The following is a 20657-nucleotide window of genomic DNA, read 5'->3' as shown; positions in this document are numbered from 1 at the left end:
TGCAAAGCAGAAAGGGCAGGTCTTTTGTCCACTTGCGCGAGTCTGAAGAAGGGTTTCGGCCCGAAACGTTGCCTATTTCCTTCGCTCCATAGATGCTGCTGCACCCGCTGAGTTTCTCCAGCTTTTCTGTGTAACCTATGCACGAGTCTCATGTTAGGTGCCCTCAACATTAATTTTGTACTTAATGTCATGTTTACATTTATTACTGGTCTCAATCTAAATTGAAAATACACAGAGAATCAAGGAATTGTAGATGCTAGAATCTTGAGCAAAACACTGAGTAATTGGAGTAACAGTGGGTCAGGCAGCATCTCTGCAGGACATGGATGGGCAGGCAACGTTTTGAGTTGGGATATGTGCATGTGTATTGACATTTCTTGGGAGAAAAGAAAATATTTCATTTAACTTTGGACAATATGATTAAATGTTATCTGAAGTAGGGTCCCAACCGAAATGTCATCTGTCCATTACCTCCACAGATGCTGCCTGATCTGCTGTTTCTCCAGAACTTTGTGTATTGCTTGATTTCAGCATCTTCAGTTTCTTGGGCGCCCATTAGCTAACACACATAAAGCTGATACATATTCAAAATGCTGCAAGATATTAAAGATCACGCTTCTGAAAAGACAGAAATCCTTGACTGCGTCAGTATAATCTAAATTTGCAATAATTTTCAGAGCAGCACAAAAAGTGCGCTTTCTTTAAAATTAAAAAAGATGCATTTGTGTATGGGCTATGATTCAACTCCGTTATATCTAAGGTCACAATGTTCGAATAACAGTCTTCTGTTGAAGGATTTCATCATTCAGTGACAAAAGCATGGTATCTCAGAAAGTTGCTGAAGGGAGTTGTTAAATGTCAAAAGACATGACACAAAAAACTGCAAGGACATCTAGATTAAAAAAAAGGAAAAGATTAAAAAAATGCATACATTGTGCAGAGAAATCATTTGTTCTGGTTTAAGCAAGACCTGGGAACATAAGTGCGTCATCTTCATCTTCTCAAGTCCTTCAAGGTCGAGAATGACATGTTCCCATTGAAATTATGGGGGTCCTGAGGTGGCTGCTGGGCCCAGGTGGACCAGCAGACCCTACCACACATGGCATGTGATGCACAAGGGGACGGACTGAGGGGTGGTGGAAGGTGACGCCTTCTTTCAGTGCTCTTGCAGACGTTCCTTCTTCTCTATCACCGGTCCTGGGTCCGTAATTCCCAAGACTCAATCAGGTTGTTACTTTTTAACAAGGGGGCTCAGGACATTCTTGAATTATTCAACATGCAGTAGGATATTAAAGGTCATGCTATGGACAGAAATGATTGAGTTCAGCAATAGAATTTGCCTCAGTTTGTCTGAGCAATACAACAATTGTGCTTTTGTGAAATAAAATGCACCCTCTTTATGAATGAGCCCTGAGCCACCGCAAGGGCACAAAATATCACATATGCCATAAGAGAGTACTGAGGGCATCTAACATGAATGGTGGGGTCCTTGGCAAGAACAGGGGGAGAATGGTGCACAAGTCTAAGATCCTTGATGGTGGCAGCACAGGTGTATAACATGATTAAGAAAGCAAATGGAATACTGGTCTTCATTAGTCAGTGCATCGAATGAGAGCAGGGAGGTTATACTGTAACAAAGTAAAACATTATTCAGACCTCAGCTGGAGCACTGCTTGCTGTTCTGGTCACCACGCTATAGTAAAGATGTTACAGTGCTGGAGGGTGCAGAGGATAGAGGGATACGATTAAGGTATATACAATTATGAGAGGCATAAATAGAGTGCACAACCAGAATCTTCCCCCCCCAGGGTGCAATTGTCAAAGACGACAGGGCATAGCTTTAAGGTGACAGGGACAAAGTTTAAAGGAGATGTGCAGGGCAAGGCTTTGTACAGAGGGTGATGGATGCCTGGAATGTGCTGCCAGGGATCTTGGTGGACGCAAATATAATCATGGTGTTTAGGAGTCACATTTATATGCAGGATGTAGAGGTATATTGATCATATATAGGCAGTGGAGATTAGTGTATCTTGTTCAGATTGTGTGCCGAATGGCATACTCCTGTGCTTTACTGCTCCATGTTCTATATTCTATATTTACGGAGAGATGGGAAAGTTTTAATATGATCCTGAGGGGCAACATTTTCACACAGAGGTGTAAGATTTTGTGACTCCATGTACAGCATGTTTTACAGTCAATCAAGTACTGTTATTATATACCACAAGACCACACAAGCAACTTTTAACTAATTGTTTAAACATCTTTTTGACGCATATATATGATCTGCACATCTCCAAACATTGTTTCCCCCAGAAAGACAAGGCACTTTTACTATCCACTCCTGAAGTATATGGTACATTGGTTTATGTTTCTATGGGTTATGTAGTAGCATAGCAATTGTTACTGGATCAGTATCCAGTGGCATGAAGTATTGATCCAGAAATACGAGGTTGAATCCCAGCACACTGCAGGGGAATTGTAATTTTAGTAATTAAATAAGTCTGTATAGAAAGCTGGTATCAGTAACGTGGACCATGAAACGACAGGACTGTTGTATTAAAAAAAAGTTATTTGATTCATTAACGTCCTTCAGGGAAGCAAATTTGCCTCCCTTATGTAGGGAATGGGGGAGGTATGGATCATGTTCAGGCAGATGAGATTAGTTTAGTTTGGTGTCATGTTTGGCACAGGCATTGTGGGCCGAAGGGCTTTGCTGCATTTTTCCACATTCTATGTTTTTAAGTAGTTTATAATCCATCTGTGACTCTGGAAACGCAGCAACATGGCTGACATAGCCTATGTTGGCAATCTGTTTGGAGACAATTAGGAATGAGCAATGAATGATGTCCTTGCCAACAATGTCCACATCTCATTATCAAATTAAAAACATTATGAAAAGTGGTACCTTCACCCTTCCTTTCTAAGTGACAGCTGAGATTATTTACTGACTTTTCTGCAGCAGATATAAATTCAGGACTAGGTACACCAGCTGCTGATGACTTAGGGGAAAGTCAACACAAGCTGCCAACATTCGCACATGGGAATGCAAAAATCTATTAGAACAATACACAAGAATCCTCAGAAACTTGATAGAAATGGCTAGGGCCAGCTGTTCATGTTGTTACCCAGAGACACGAGAAACTGTAGTGCTGGAATCTTGAGCAAAACAAAGCGCTGGAGGAACTCAGCAGGTCAGGCAGCATTTGTGAAGGGAATGGGTAGACTGTCTGAGGAAGAGGGTACACAAAAATGCTGGAGAAACTCAGCGGGTGCAGCAGCATCTATGGAACGAAGGAAATAGGCAATGTTTCGGGCCGAAACCCTTCTTCAGACCCAACGTTTCGGGCCGAAACCCTGAGGAAGAGTCCTGACACGAAACATCGTCTGTCTATTCCCTCCACTATCTGATGCTGCCTGACCCCCTTAGTGCTGTAGCTTTCAATTAATCAATCAATCAAAGCATTTCATTCAAACAATTTGGTGTTTTATTTCAGATTTCCAGGATCGTTGCTTTTTTCTGCACGAGCCTGGAGTTGAGTTAATAGGGACCTATATAATTTCCACAATAATTTAAACATTGAGTACTCTGAATTATGGAAGGGTGTGCTATTATAGCTACAACAGCTGGGGGATGCCTGGAAGTGCACATTACCCGGTTATAGCTTTTTTTTCAGGAGAGTTACAGATGGAAATAAGGGTGTGGGAAAACATTGTCACTGTCGGATTTGTTTCCAGTGTTGGAAAGGAAGGTTGCCCTTAGGGCTTGCAAAAGACATAATTCAAATGAAGAGTTAAGAAACAGAAAGGAAATTATGTTAACAGCACAGCAGTGATGAAAAATATATAGCACAGTGGACAGGAAGCATTTGATTAAGCTAATATCTTAGCTAATAAGCTAAGAGGGTTGAATATCTTGGGACAAAGATCCATTTAGGATAAAGATTCATTTACTGGCTCTTACATTTCCAAATGGCAGTTAATTGTAACTTGGAATAGCATGTCCATACGTGAAAATATCCCTGCATGGAGATTTTCATGGATGGAAACTCTATTCCAAGTTAAAATTAATTGTCATTTGGAAATGTAAGGGCCGGTAAATTAATCATAGAAGGGTTACAGCCACAAGTTCATCCCAGCTCCATGCAAGAGTAATCCAGTTGATCGCACTCCTCTAACATTGTCTATTGCATGTGGTGCTCCCGATGTTTCAATGGTGCTTTATTTGTCACATGTGCAATCGCACAGTGAAATTATTTTTGCATATTTACACATGCGGGCAGCGTCTTGTTTTGGTGCCATTTCCGAAGCCCAATGTCCGGTCCGCCCGCACGCTCAGTCTACTGGAGCAGTTCCCGATCCAGCTAAGCTCCAGGCTCCTGCAGGGAGCTCCTTCATCACCTTCAACCGGATCGGCCTGCGTACTGACGTCCCTCTTGTGATCCGGTCTTCTTTGTATCCTGGGGGCGCCTCCTGCAGCCGACCTTGAAAGGGCTGGAGGTATTACCCAGTTTCACCCTCTAACCAGCCTACTCCTCGCATCCGGCGTCTCCAGTGGCTTTCTCCTCATCGGTACTCTGGTCCCCATGGGACGATCGGGATGGTGAGCACATTGTCATCATTGTGACACCTAGAACTAGAACATTTCCCTTTGGACTATTCTTAATTTTTAGAAATAATTTTGTAATTGTAATCAGTTTTGCACATATATTTAGTACGTTCTCAGACTACTTAGACCTTTAAACGTGATGAATCAGGCCTCCTCTACATTGCTGTGCCCAAATGTAGACTAGGCGACCGATTTGCCGAACACTTGTGCCCGGTCCACCAGGGCCTGCTGGAGCTCTCGGCTGCTGGCCACTTCAATTTCCCATACTGACGTTTCTTTTCTGGGCCTCTATTGGCAGAGTGAGGCCACAACATCTGGAAGCCGCGGTCTGTGAGCTACTGGCAACTACGGAGGGTCAGGGCCCCGACCACGGGTGAACAAGGGAGGAGGAGGAGGAGGTGGACTGTCTGAATTGTATTGCCTTCCACCAAAGTGAAGAATGCTGTGGTGGATGTCTGTGTTGAATTATGCTGTGTATTGTGTCCTTTTTAATTGTAACGCTGCATGGTAAATTACATTTCACTGCACCTTATGGTGCATGTGACAAATAACTTAGAACTTTGAACATTTCACTCTCCACTTTTGTCTCTTTTCAAATTCCACCATCTGCACTCTTTTGACTTTTCATTTATCACCTTCAGCCCCGGTTCCTATCTCCGCCCTTCTCTCGAAAGGTCCAGACCCGAAACGTTGTCTGTCCATTTCTTCCTCGGATGCTGCCTGACCTGCTGAGTTCCTCTAGCACATTGTTTTTTGTGTAAGAAAAAAAATTGCTTTTAACATTATTTCCTTCGAATGGGCAATAATTGCCAACTGGAGGAAAGAGATTTGGAATGGGGCAGTGGTGCAAGCAGGTATGATAACGACATTTAAGAGGATTTTACATAGGCCTGTAAGTATGCAGAGAATGTAAAGATATGCATCACATGCAGCTAGAGAGATTAGTTTAATGTGGCATCAACTTTGGTGGAAGAGCCTGTTCTTGTGATGTATAGTTCTATGATCTTTAAATTGCAGAGAGTGTACTTGGGTCATAATTATCACTGTGTGTGGTATATCAATGCATCCTTTAAAGGGAAATAGAATAGATGGGTAAAGGGAAATGCAGGGCAAATGAGAGGGTGGGGCAGTGGGATTGGTTCCATATTTACAGGCTCGGAGCTGCACAGAACAAGCAGTAAATGGCACTCCCTGTCTTGCACAGTTCTATGGCTAAATTTTAAGATATAAATTACTTAATCCTCAAAATAAACCAGCATTGACACGATATGCCAACTAACCACTTCCTATTCTGAAACTTCTATGATTCAGCAGTAACAATAAATCAAAAAGAGTTTCTGTGTGTAACTTGCCATACTTCTGCACACAGAAAGTAACAGGGCTGCAAACTCTCATGCATTGAGTGTGAGAATCACGCATTTGTACAAATTCACACACTCTCACGCTGATCACAAATTTCTCACGCTCTGTCATGAGAAATTCTGTGATCAATGAGAATTTCAAAACTTATATCAAATGCATGGGCCGCGGGTGTTGAAGCCGGGGCTGAGGGAGGGATGGAAGCAGAAGCAGCGGCGGGAACAGATGCGGACGGGGAGCCGGGACTGGCGAGTATTTACGGGGCTGGCGAGTGTTTGCCGGGCTGGCGAGTCGCTCGCTGCAGCTCCGGCCATGGAGTCCCGGGCCGTCGGAGGCGTGATTGATTATAATCTGATTTCCATACATGAATACACTAAGATCATTCATGTGCTGCACCTGTTGTTCAAAGCCTGGCTCTACTGTGGAATGTAATTAAGAATGTTGTTTAGCCTAACCGTATTCATAGCTAATCCAATTTAAAGCATAAATACCGCATTCAAGTGTAAGTTAAAAGACTCGCCACAGTATGCACCAGATTGCACAATTTCAAGCTGAAAAATGCAAAAGCTCCGTACCAATGGGAGGGGGGGCACCCCCATCCCCCCCCCCCAACCTCAGTCGCTACGCTCCCTCGGGCTTGGTCTCTCACAATTTCTCACTCCCAACTCTCACCCAATGTTGGCAGCCCTGAAGTAATAAGTTGTGATCGTCACCTGCAACACACATCGCCTTGTTAAATCAAACCAACCAGGCAGAGAGAATGTGGCAACATCCCGAAAGAGGTCTGACATCTTCTCATGCCCTGTGTCTGCTCCATCGAGGCATCAAACAGACTTTGTCAACCACCATGGGTGATCGCCGAGAGACACATGAAAAGGAAAGTTTTAAACATAAAAGGATTGCTTCAGAACTATACCACACTGACTTGTGCAAAGGCCCCTGCCGCAGAACCACATAAAAGGGCAGGACATCTCCAGGAGGCCGCCACTTGTCATCAATTATGAAGGGACTAAAATTTAGGGTATGGCTGTAAAAAGCAAATGCAAAAAAGATGGTAAACTCTAGACTCAATCAGGTACAATCAGGCACATGCCAGCAGAATGCAAAATACTAATGTCTTAAAAGGCAGAAGGTAATCCATCAATGCATTGTAAAAGAAACAGGAAACCCCTTTATTCAAACAGACAAAATGTTGCAACTTCAAGTCCTGAACCCATACTTCATTCAAAACATCTTTGTACCTCAGTTAATCTGGCTTTCTATATTGTCAATCTGCACTACAACTTGAAGTAATCAAGTATGAAATATAAAAAGCAGTCCACTTCCAGCTTTAGGGGTGGGGGAAGGAAGCCAAGCCAAAAAAATAAGAAGTGATAGACGTGACCCGACTTCCTGCTTGAACTGAACTGTGAACTGACAGCATGGAGCATTATCCACAGGGGGCCTGCAGATCCTCACAGTCCAAATTATCCCACCCTCACAGCTGCACAAAAACAGCACTCGGGTCATTTGTAAAAAAAGGAAATTGCTCATCCACAGCCTCGGTCACACTTTGTACCTCTGTTTTAATCATTCATTTCATAGGGCCATGCGCTAGTACTTTTACATATGTGTTGTCAATAAAATACAAAAGCTGAAGCAAGACATCATTTCTAACTTAAAGAATCTGGTTCTTTTTTTGAACTTTTGTGGAATTATGAATTCATCAGATGGAGTTTCCAGACAGCAGAGTTCTACCGTTCAGGGAAATAGGCCTCTGAGAGGCGATAGTCTAGACCATATGACGTAAAGTGTTTGAGGCACTGCGCAGATCACAGACTAACAAAGCAGACATGAACAAAGAAGAAGATGCCCCAACCTGTATTATCACAGAGCTGTACAGAATAGCAACAGGACCTTCGGCCCAACTCGTCGATGCCAGCCAAGTTGTTTAACTAATTGAATCCCATGTGCCTGGCCTATAAGCACCAAACCTTTTCTATTCGTGTACATGTGTAAGTGTCTTTTAAATGTGGTAAGTGTACTCAACTCTAACGTTTCCTCTCGTTCCATGCACGCACTACCCTCTGTGAAAACAATGAACTTTCCCTGCAAAAGCTCGCTGTACATCACATAGCTTTTATTACCATCAGTCATATGAAACAATGCTCAGTGAAGATCGCTGACTGCAGATGTATGTGTATGTAAGAGTGAGGGTATGCATGTGGAATTGGGGAATGGTCTAGGTGCTTGATCCATTTCAGCACAGTTGTTTTACTGTGGGTATGGGGAGGAAGAAATAATGTCCAGTGGGGTCTTCCCTCATCATTGAAGCAACTATCCAAAAATTTGGCTAGCATTGACACAGTTCAGGCACAACCCAGAAGGATGGGTCATTGGAAGCGTAGTTCTACCGATGGAGGGGAGCAAGCAACACACGAAAAAAACAACTATCGCTAAAAAACCGAAAGGCCTGTACCTGTGGTACTGTTCTATTTTCTATGTTCCAAGTGCAGACTTAGCAGCTTGAACTCCAGAAGATAATATTTAGATATATCTTTTTATGGATCCTACCTATCTGTTACAAATTTGATACTCTGAACCATTGGTCCTCAGACTTGAATTCAGAACTCACCATAGGGAATTCAAATTCAAATCATCAAGTCAATTTAGTACCTTTTTTAAAAACCTGCTATCAATAATGTAAGCATGAAACTCCTGGAGTTTCATAAAAACTCATCCAGTTCACAGTTGTCCTTCAGTGAAGGAAATCTGCCACCCCACCACCTGGGCAAATTTAGCCCGATCAGCTTAACAATTAACTGCCTTATCAGCCTCGGGGCAATTAGGGAGAGATATCTCCATTCCATAGAGGAATAATAGAAGAAAGATAATTGTCAACTCAGAGTCAAGTAGTGTGGAAATTGTCCTTATCGTCCAACTCGTCTCTGCCAACCAAGATGCCCCATCTAGGCTGGTCTTATTTGCCCGTGTTCAGTGCACATCCCTCTAAAGCCTTATAATCAAGAAAGATCTCATAGCCTGGATATTATCAAAAACATATAAAAAATAATTTCAATTTTATCACACAACTTAGGCAGTCAAAGAGGAAATTAAAGCTGAGGGAATTATTTGACATGGACATAAGAAGAGCATATGGTTAGCATGCTTCTGTGCTCCGAAGGTGCACACGACTGAAGCAGACAATAATTGTCAAAAGTGGCCACTATTCAAAGGAGAATTTCACAGACAATCTTTAAACATGGAACAGGCTGACATATTAGAATATCTGAGGCGGAGAGAGATACTCTGCTGGCTATCCTGGACGATCTCCCAAAAAACAATAGTTCAAATAAACTGCCAATAGGTAAATACTGTTCTTGTAATCAAAAAGACCACTAGATCTAAATGGAAGACATGGTACATTCACAGAAATAGAGCTAATAATCATTCACAGAACTACTGTAGGCCCATGAATTCACCCTCAAGCAGAAACCAAATTAAATCCATAATGAGAAACACAATTAAAAGATTTTTCAATGATCACCTAATGATTCAAATGGGTGAACCTTTCCGATAATCTCAGGGATATTTTTGACAGACTGTTTTTCAAAGTGACTTGGTGGGTGTCGGGGAAAGGATGGGACGGGGGGGGAAGGGCGGGATGAGGGGAAGACAAGAGGGTGAATATCTCAGACCTGAACCATCCAAGTGTTGGGATGGCTGAATGCCAGTTGGTATCTAGTAAAAGAGACACCTCGATGCCAGCAAGTTTTTTTTTACAATGAAAACGGTTGCACAGCTGGAACTGGTTGCTAGGGAAGAGAGTTGAGGCAGGGACACCGGATTTTTGATTCATTCAAAAAACAGCTGGACAACTAGAATGGGAAGACTGGCAGACTCAGACTGTGGAGGAGTGTTAATAAAAGGCCAGAAACTTTCCTTTAACCTCACCCTGGCTTGTGACCTTGTAAACCATACATAGTATATAATGACATTCATTTAAAAAAACATAAGAGAGAAAGACTTGCATTTGTGTGACCATTTACACAACCTTGGGATATCTGAATGCACTTTACAGCTAATACAGCACTTCTGAAGCCAGGAAATGCATCGAGAGAATTATGCAAAAGCAAGCAGGAATGGGAGAACATTCAGGTGCAGAATGTGGAGGTGTGTGGTCTCCTAGACTGCTAGTGAGAAGGAGATAGGGGAAGCTGGATTGATGTGGAATACAATGCAGCTGGTGTAACCAAATTAAAACAAAAACCACCACTCTGGACACGCACTCATTTCACTACTACCATAGGGGAGAAGGTACAGATGGCTGGAAATGATGACCATCAAGTTCAAGAATTGCTTCTTCCCAATAACCATCCAGCTCTTGAACACGACAGTTGTATAGGGCTCTGGTGAGACCACATCTGGAGTATCGTGTCCAGTTTTGGTCTCTGAATTTGAGGAAGGACATCCTTGTGATTGAGGCAGTGCAGCGTAGGTTCACGAGATTGATCCCTGGGATGGCGGGACTGTCATATGAGGAAAGATTGAAAAGACTAGGCTTGTATTCACTGGAGTTTAGAAGGATGAGGGGGGATCTTATAGAAACATATAAAATTATAAAAGGACTGGATAAGCTAGATGCAGGAAAAATATTCCCAATGTTGTGCGAATCCAGAACCAGGGGCCACAGTCTCAGAATAAAAGAGAAGCCATTTAAGACTGAGGTGAAAAAAAACTTTTTCACCCAGAGAGTTGTGAATTTGTGGAATTCCCTGCCACAGAGGGCAGTGGAGGCCAAGTCACTGGATGGATTTAAGAGAGAGTTAGATAGAGCTCCAGGGGCTAGTAGAATCAAGGGATATGGGGAGAAGGCAGGCACAGGTTATTGATTGGGGACGATCAGCCATGATCACAATGAATGGTGGTGCTGGTTCGAAAGGCTGAATGGCCTCCTCCTGCACCTATTTTCTATGAATCTATGACACACACTAACTGCAGCATCTATGATCTTACAGACAACAGTACAGCGCAAGAACAATGTCTGTGCTGAACGCGATGCCAAGACATATCTATCTGCATATAATCCATATCCATCCATTCCTTGCATATCCACATGTCCAGCCAAAAGCCTCTTAAATGCCACTATTATATCTGCCAAACACCAACCCTGGCAGCACGTCTCAAGCACTCACCACCCTCTGTGTAAAAATGTTGCCCCATACGTCTCCATTAAACTTTGCCTCTCTCACCTTAAAGCTAAGCCTTCTCATATTTGATTTTTCCATCCTTGGAAAAAGGTTGTGACTGTCTATCCTATCTTTTCCATTGATAATTTTTTACTCTTCTATCAGTTCTCCCCGCAACTTTCGGCACTCCAGAGAAAATAATCCAAGTCTGTCCAACCTCTCCTGGTAGCTAATACCCCATAATTCAGGCAACATTCTGGTAAACTTAAATCTTTTATGGACTGCGTCTTTTATTGCACTGAGGCCAAATAATCATGAGGGGTATAGATAAGCTAGACTGCAGGAAACTGCTCCCCATATCAGAGATAGATAAATCTTGAGGACATAGATTTAAGAAAAGGGAGAGGAGATTTAGTGGGGATCTAACCAGAGAATGGCGAGTAACTGGAACACACTGCCAGAGAGAGAGAGAGAGAGAGAGTGGTGGAAGCTGGGTCACTGATAGCATTTCAGAAGTGTTTAGTGTCGCCTCGACTTGGAAGGCTCTGGGCCATGTTCTGGGAGATGGGATTATAGCGAAGAGAGCCCACTACTTGTTGTGGCTGACATGGGCTGAATGGCCAGTTTCCATGCTGCATGATTATAGGATTCTATGACTCTACACTGAAGTTGTTGACATACCTTACTGATGCAATAAAACTGCTGTTCAGCTTTAGTTGAACCAAACTAGGCAAATATTCACCTGCAAGTAGACAACATTTTTTTGCATTAATTTAGAATTAGTAAAATACACAGAAATAAAAAAATATATAAAATTACAATTAAAATGGCAAGGACCCACAGCAGCTGCTTCTGGTGAACTTCATTAAATCAGCCTCAGCTACATACATACAGCCCACATAGAATAGCAATACAAGCAATACATTCAGAAAGGCCTTGGGATCAATTTCCTTATGAAGGCTGATCTCATAACTTCGTACTTTAAAGCATGTAATTGCTGGAAAGTTTTCACATGCTGTTGTCTTTGTATTACTAAGTGAAAGTGCTTATTTCATATAAAGATCTTGAAAGGCCCACAGATAAAGCTTCACAGTGGCCACAAAGACAAATAGAGGAAAATAAATGAAAATCATACTATTGTAAGTAACACAGCTGCTGAACAAAACTGAATCACAATCAAACCCATTTCCAGTTCAGAAACAAAAGTAATTTGTCTTAAAATATATGGAAATTCAAATGTTTTTCCCTCATTTAAAGTCCCATGTGCCTATTATGTATAATGCTTCTGCATCAAAATGTTAAATTCATGCAATATTAATAATTATTGCAGCAAGCAGGCATGCTTAAACCTCATTTCCTTTACAATCTCATCTATTGCTTCTGTTTCCTGAAGAAACAATCCCGGGCATGGTCGTTACAACGAAAAAGAAAGGAAAGGCGGGTGATGGGGAGGGAACAGAGAATTGATTTTGCATCCGTTTTACTGCAGAATCTCGTTCTTTGTGTTTGTTTACTCCAATGCCACAAATTGGGTCTGTTTATTCTCTTTACCCCAGGATGAAAGGCAGGCTGTTTCTGCTGTCTCTGCCCACGCCATCTTATCACAGACATAATTCCTACTCAACATGATTAGTCTTTCAATCCATCATCTCGAAACTGCCAAGTAAAATCACCAAGCTCTTGGCTTCACTGGTAACACTTGTCACATTGTGAATGCTGCTGTGGTGAATTGTGGGCATTACGGAACATACCAGGCTTGTGATCTAATACAAAAAGCTAAGTGCTGGAGGAACTCAGTAGGTCAAACCGCATATGTGGAGGGAAATACACAGTTGTTTCAGATTTGGAACCTGATTGAAGAAGGGTCCCAACCAAAATGTGGTTTGTCCAGTCCCTCCACAAACATGCCTGACTGGCTTGAGTTCCTCCAGCACTTTAATTTTTTTTTGCTCAAGATTTCAGCATCTGCAGTTTCTTGTGTCTCTGTTTGTGATCTAATACACTGTTTAAGAAAAACTTAAATAATGTGAACAGAATCCAAATCAAAATGCTTACAGCAAATAATTCCTATAATCTGAATAAATGCTGAAGTTTTGTGGATTTTGAAAATAAAATAAACCTGTTTCAAGTAGCTGATTTCAAGTTCAAGTGAGTTTATTGTCATGTGTCCCTGTATAGGACAATGAAATTCTTGCTTTGCTTAAGCACACAGAAAATAGTAGGTATTTACTACAAAAGAGATAAATGTGTCCATATACCATGATATAAATATATACACACATGAATAAATAAACTGATAAAGTGCAAATAGCAGAAAGTGGTTATTAATAATCAGAGTTTTGTCCGAGCCAGGTTTAATAGCCTGATGGCTGTGGGGAAGTAGGTATTCCTGAACCTGGTTGTTGCAGTCTTCAGGCTCCTGTACCTTCTACCTGAAGGTAGCAGGGAGATGAGTGTGTGGCCACTCAGGGAGATGGTGTGGGTCTTTGATGATACTGCAAGCCTTTTTGAGGCAGCGACTGCAATAAAGCAACTGCGATTTGAGCCTCAGTCTTGTTAATGATTAATAGCTGGTGGCAAGTGCCACACACGCCAGCTTTACCTAAAAAAAGACCACCGCTCAGAGACAACTACAGCAGTGCTGCAGCGCTGACTACCTGGGCACATCACCCAACTAGATGAGATTGCAGCAGCTCTCAGGGTCCGGGATACAGGTAGGTAACTCTCTGGATCTGCTGGCTATCAAGACATGGAATGAAACTCAGGCTCACAACAAATCACTTTGCTGGAGATGTAATCTTCTGCTATGTAGATCTGCTTTAAAAACAATTGGAAAACATAACAGAAAAACTAAAAGCAGGTCAGGGCAAAGACAGTTAACGCCTCAGTGGAACATTATTACAGATGGATGGCACTTTGAAAGAACAGGAAATAGGAAAGGGAGAAAATAAACACAACAAGCAGCCAGCCCGAACAGGAAATGGAACAACCAGTGCTCTGAAATTGGACAGAAAATATCGAGAAGGCCAAAGTAATAGAGACAGGAGACAAAAGACAAACATCAAGAATCCAAAATAAATAAAATTCAACAAGTTGGAGGCTGAGGAGTGACCTTATGTATAAAAGGTGTATAAAATTATGAGGACAGTAGATAGGATGAATGCACAGTCTTTATCCCACAGTAGGGGAATCAAGGAATAGATGCCTAAGTTTGAGGCAAGAAGGGAAAGATTTAATAGGAAGCTGAGCTTTAAAATGACCCAATTCTTGGCCTTCACAGACATCTGTGGCAATGAATTCTACAGATTCACCACCCTCTGGCTATGGGAAATCCTCCTCATCTTCTTTCTAAAGGTATGTCCTTTTATTCTGAGCTGTGCCCATTGGTCCTAGATTATTTCACTATTGGAAACATCCTCCCCACATCCACGCTCTTCAGGCTTTTCATTATTCAGTACGTTTCAATGAGGTCCCCCCTCATCTAGCGAGCAAAGGTCCAGAGCTGTCAAACATTCACCATATATTAACCCAATCATCCCCGGATTCATTCTCGTAAACAGCCTCTGGACGCTTTCCAACACCAGCACATTCTTCCTCAGGTATGGAGCCCAAAACTGCTTTACAATACTCGAAATGCGGTCTGACCAGTGCCTTATAAAGCCTCAGTATAACATTGCTGCTTTTATATTCTAGTCCTCTTGAAATGAATACTAAAATTGCATGTACCTTCCTTACTACCGATTCAATTGGCAAATTAACATTTTGGGAATCCTGTACCAACGATCACAAAGCCATTTGTTCCATCATCCAAATCATTAATATACAACGTCAAAAGTGGCGGTCCCAACACCAATCCCTGCGGATCGCCACTAGTCAATGGCAGCTAACCAGAAATAATCCCATTTATTCCAACCTTTTGCCTTCTTTCAGGCCTTCTGAAAATCCAATCAAATAACATCCACTGACTCTCCTTTGAGAGATGTTTGGTCAGCTAAAGCAAAGAGGGATTTAAAAACTTAAATAAAAAGTTTGAAATCTGATTTATTTTAAAACTTGGAATCAAATCAGGAGGTGAGAAATGAATGGGATTGGATAAGAGTTAGGATACAGATGGCGGAATTTTAAATGAACTTCAGTCTTTGGGATGTCAGATATTCTTCCCTCAGTTATAATCAGTTCACAATCTTTCTGCAATTCCTATTAGGATTAAATAATGAAAGTAATTTCATGGAAAAAAATGTCATGGTAATCAAATGGCCACACATTCCAGTGAAGTCCTCTGTAATGTATTCTTAACATCTTAAAATAATCTCTGGCTTCTTACATATCAAGATACTGTGAAAGCAAGATATCAACCTGGTATCCCGACCCGAAATGTCACCTACCCATGTTGCCTGACCTACTGAGTTGCTCCAGCACTATGTGTCTTCTTTTATTGACCCAGAAGTTTCTATGAATAAAGTGATGTAAATAAATAGTGCCTCGCTATAAAAGGTTTACTTACCAAAGTTTCCCAGACTATTATCCTGTGTGTCTACACACATCTCCAACACTTTCACCTGCCGTAAGTCCTCTGTCGCTGTCAGGTCTCGCTGAAATGTAAATAAAGACAGATGTATAATCAGCAGGTAACTGTAGTTTCAATATTAAAGATGAGACAACGAAACGAACAGTAAGACTGGAAATATTTCAGTATATAGGTTGCACAGAATTCAAATCATTAGATAAGCCCTCACTTTAATCCACACCCTACACACTTCAGTCAAAATTATCAGTTATGAGAACGTGCATTAATTGAAGCAGATCATTTGATCAGTTAATATCTGCTTCATTTGTACAAGATACAATGTACACACTTGCACTCAGAAAAACATACCCATCAGTAATTTTATTCATGAGCAGACACAGATCTGCCTTCTTTCAGGCCCACAATGTGGGTTTGGTTTCTGACGAGATGCAAGTTCATAACCCCCCCAGCAAAACTGCTGGTGGGGCGATCTTTAGATGACATGTTAAACCAAAGCAAGTTTGTTTGAGAGGGAGCTTGCAGGCATAATCTGCCCTCATGTACCTGTACAACAATAGGGACATGAATAATAGGAAAAGGCCATTCAGCCCTCATGCTCATTAGGAAAAGACCATTCAGCTCATTCATCATTATAGATTTAGAACCAAAGTGGTTAAACTCACATCTTTCCATGTTATATTTCATCCGCCATGTCCTTGCTCATACAGAGCCAATCCATTTCCACCAGCACGCCCCACACTCCTGAAGACCCCCTCCCGCCCGCCCCTACATTCTCCTTAGGCGACACCCATTGCCACTTAGTTCATGATTATCAGACTAGATATATTAGTCTTGATTGCCACGTCTGATCATTGATGTAGATTATGAACAGCTAGGACGTAGCACTGATTCTTACGGTAACACAATCATCATAGACTCCCAATCCAAAAATAAGACTGGACAATAGCTTTGTCCATTCATCAATACTCAACCCATACTAGTGTATGCTTGCACCTTTACTTTCTTAGAAGTTTAAAGAGAATCAGCATGTCACCAAATATTCTAACAAACTTGTAGAGATGCACTGTAGAAAGTATATATCCTGACAAGATGCAATCTGGGAATTCCAACACACATGAACACACGAGGCTGCAGAGTGGTGGACTCATCCCAGTCCATCATAGGCACAACCCTCCACACCATCAAAAGCAGCTACAGGTACATGAGGTCCTGCCGCAAGAAGATGGCATCTATCATCAAGGATCCTCACCATGTGGGCCATGTCCTCCATTCACTATTACTATCGAGCAGGAGGCACAGAAACCTGAAGTCCCACACCACCAGGTTCAGGAATGGCTACTTTCCTATAACTATCAGGTTTTTGAACCCTAATTTTACCTACAGACCACCTCTTATTGTATCACTGACTTGTTTTCTGATTGTATTTTGTAATAATGTTTTTTTTTTTTGCAGTGTCTTTTTCTTTTCATGGTCTTGTGGAGCTTTTGTGCAATTTATGTATAATTTATATTTTACTGTGTTGTCTACATTCCTATAATGCTGCTGCAAGCACTAATTTTATTCTACCTGTACCTCACCGTACTTGACAATAAACTCGACTTGGCTTGATTTGATTCCCAGTAATATGCACGTTAACCCAAGGTGCTGGAGGAACTCTGCGGGTCAGGCAGAATCTGTGGAGGGAATGGACAGATGACTTGGCGGGTTGAGAGCATTCACCAGGCTGGTGGAGTAGGGGGGTGGGAGGCAGGGGGTGAGGCTGGAAAAGAGAGATGGGGGTGGGAAAAAAACCTGGCCAGTGAAATGTTAATACAGGTGAAGGTGGGCGGGATTGGCAGCTGGGTGGAAATAGTGACAAAGGCTAGAGAGTACATTCGGGACAGAGGTCGATAGATTGTTTGGACATTAAGGGAACCAAGGGTTAAGTGATAAATTAAGGGAAAAGATCAGCCATGATAGCACAGGTGCAAGAGGCCAAAATACCTACTCCTGCTTTAATTCCTTCTGCACAAACAAAGCACATTTATACATCAGCCCAGTAAAACCCTCAGTACTGACCCAGAATACAAACAATGCAGCAGCATCTCTAAATGGCATTTTGCCCAGATTCTCCTGATTTGTTGCCTGTGGTGGGAAATAATCGTCTGAAAGTATGGAATCACTCCAGCTCCCTGTTTTGATTTCCAATTAAATAAACAGTGACAGCGTTCATTGATGATTTACTCCAAAGTGGATTGTCCTTTTGGTCTGGTCCTAGGAATTGCTCTTTTATAACGCTGGAGGTTGTTTAACCGTGAAATGACAATTCTAGTTGGAGTGGTGCATTGCCTGTTCCAACCTGCCTCAGTGAGGAAATGTTTAACTGCTAAACTGGTTGCTCACGATCGGCATATGTTCGACATTCTACAGTACAACATTAACCTAACTTTAACACCTGGCTGGAACGTTTTGTAATATCCAAAATCACAAAACTCACTTTCCGAAGGCAAGTCTTTTTCCTTTTATTTAAAACAACTGATGAAATGAAAACTAATGAAAACTTTAATTTTAAGTAATATATAAGGGCTTTCAAAAGGTAAAGTGGATACAATTACAACTTTTAAAGGACATTTGGACATATATGGATAGGAAGGGTTTTGGGGGCTCTAGCCAACTCGGTCAGCATTGACAAGGTAGGCCGAAGGGCCTGTTTCCATGTTGCACAGCTCTATAACTATGCCTGAGAACAATGTTATTTGATGTTATGAGGGAAGAAGAAAATCTGGAGTGTATAAAATATGTTTCTTGTTACAATTTAATTCATCTTTGTCTTTATGCAACATGTTGGCTTTATTTAGACTTTAAATATAAAACTGTCCAAAGGTTCTTTCAGAGTAACACATTAGTCCTAATTCTCTTGTCTTTATGTGCCTCTTTTCCATTTTACATGGAATGCTGCACATCTTCAAACACTTCCTCTCTCTCTCAAAAATGTCTTTGTCACGGTGAAAGTGTTGTTTCGTGCAGTGCTTATTTTGGGATGGTGTTTGCCGATACAGCGTGCCGGCCCCTTTAACAACAAATGTTTATTAATCATGCTTAGCTAATGGATAATGTAAGTGAATGAATTAGAACATTTATTTCTTTAGACTTGAGTTCAGTTATTATATTACACGTTAAAGTGTCTGCAACTTTGGGTATGTTGATGGGAAAAATTGTAGATAAATATAACTTCATTTTTTAAATTAACATGCGTATTGGCACACATTTTATCCATAACAAAAAGCACTGGTTTGTGTGCAAACCAGGCAAATCATACGCTGATGAAGTATAATCGAGCCATATGAAGTTAACAGGTAATGCAAAATGAGAAAGAAAATAGAGTGCAGATTATAGTGTAGAAACATGGAACTACAAAAAAACCAAGAAATACTAGAGTGACTCAGCAGGTCTGGTGGCTTCTTTGGAGGTCATACATCGGCAATGTTTTGGTGCGGGTGGGACAATGCCAGGCAAGTGATATGTGAATAAGTTGAGAGGGGGCTTCATTGGCAAATGGCTGGACAAAGGCTAGCGGTGAAGAAACAAAAGGATGGAAGATAAGGAAAAAAGAAGAGTGAAATGTGAACCCAATGGAAGAGATATAGGTAGAAAGGGAGTGGAATAGGCAGAGAAATGGGAGAGCACCCAGGTGGGGCACAGGGAACAGATGGACTGAGAGTTGCCACCTATAATTGGAGAATTCAATGCCCACACAGTTGGGTTGTAAGCTACCAAGGCAGAATATAAGGTGTTGTTCCTCCATTTTGCATGTGGCCTCACTCCAGCAATGGAGGAGGCCCAGGACAGAAAGGTCGGTATGGGAATGGGGAGTTAAAATGATTGTTAACCGGGAGATCCAGCAGGTCTAGGAAGACGGTCCAAGTGTTTGTTGAAACGGCAGCCTGATAGTGTTACAGTTACAGAGAAAATACAACAAAGAAAAAAAATACATGGGCCACAAGGTAGTTTGGAAAACAGGGAATTCATCTTTAGCTTTCGAGAGATCTTTCCAAGAGGCTGATAAAAGCAGGGATGTAACTGATGCAGAATCTGGTGGTATGTGCTCTCAACCTTTTGTATCGTCCGCTTGATGAAAGAGTGCGGAAGAGGGAATGACCACCCCGTGAGCGATCCTTGATTATGTTGACTGCTTTCCTAAAGCAACGTGAAGCGTAGAAGGAGTGGATGGGGGTGAGGTGGTGGGGCAGCCTGGTTTGCATGGTGGACTGGTCTGCGTCCACATCTTTCACCAAATTCAAATGATAGGCACATGCGGGGGAGATCCTTTTGTTGATAGGTTGAAGGTGAGAAGATAAGTTTACGAGGGCTCCCGGGGACAACATTTCACTCAGAGTCTAGCCTGTTTCTGGAATGACCAGTCACCGGCAGTCATACGTGGATACAATTATGACATTTGGACATATATATGGATAAGGAGGGTTCAGAGGGCTTTGGGCCAAATGAGACTAGCCCACTATGCCAACTTGGTCGTTGTGAACAAGGTTGGCCGAAGGGCCTGTTTCCATGCTGTATATCTCTGACTTTATGCTGTCTGTGTGGAGTGCGCACATTCCCAGTGCAAATGCACGAGTTTGCTCCAGGTATTCCACCTTTCTCACATCCCAAATATCTGCTGGTAGGTCAATTGCCCACTGTAATTACCCTGAGTTTATGTAGGTGGTAGAAACATCAGAGGGTGTTGCAAGGTATGTGAGAGAGAATAGCTCACAGGGAAATAAGTAGGGATTAATTGGAATGCCCAAAGATGGCATAGACTGAATGAGCCAAATGGAAACAATATACAATAATAAAAATAAATCCCAGACCAAACCAGAAAACAATATACAATAATAAATATAAATCCCAGACCAAATCTCCAATGACATTTACAACACACTTCAAAGTTTGATGCTTTTCCTGTTTGTTTTTCACTCTTTCGCCCAACATTATTTAATTTGAATTATTTGCAAAAAAA

The 20657-nt window shown here is 41.7% G+C and overlaps 1 protein-coding gene across 2 annotated transcripts in view; it reads right to left on the bottom strand.

Moving 5' to 3' along the window:
- The window catches only part of lrrc56 (leucine rich repeat containing 56), an 88394-nt gene that overhangs the window by 45876 nt on the left and 21861 nt on the right, over positions 1-20657 (bottom strand). For both annotated transcript variants that reach the window (XM_055649361.1, XM_055649360.1), the window contains exons 3-4: positions 15638-15725; positions 11815-11875 (exon numbers count right to left, since the gene is read on the bottom strand). In XM_055649361.1, coding sequence (XP_055505336.1) covers positions 11815-11875; positions 15638-15725 — 149 coding nt within the window. The remainder of the gene's footprint in view (positions 1-11814; positions 11876-15637; positions 15726-20657) is intronic.

This window comes from Leucoraja erinacea, chromosome 18 (genome assembly GCF_028641065.1).
Source record: "Leucoraja erinacea ecotype New England chromosome 18, Leri_hhj_1, whole genome shotgun sequence".
In the NCBI taxonomy this organism is placed as follows: domain Eukaryota; kingdom Metazoa; phylum Chordata; class Chondrichthyes; order Rajiformes; family Rajidae; genus Leucoraja; species Leucoraja erinaceus.
This window is presented reverse-complemented; position numbering and strand designations above follow the sequence as displayed.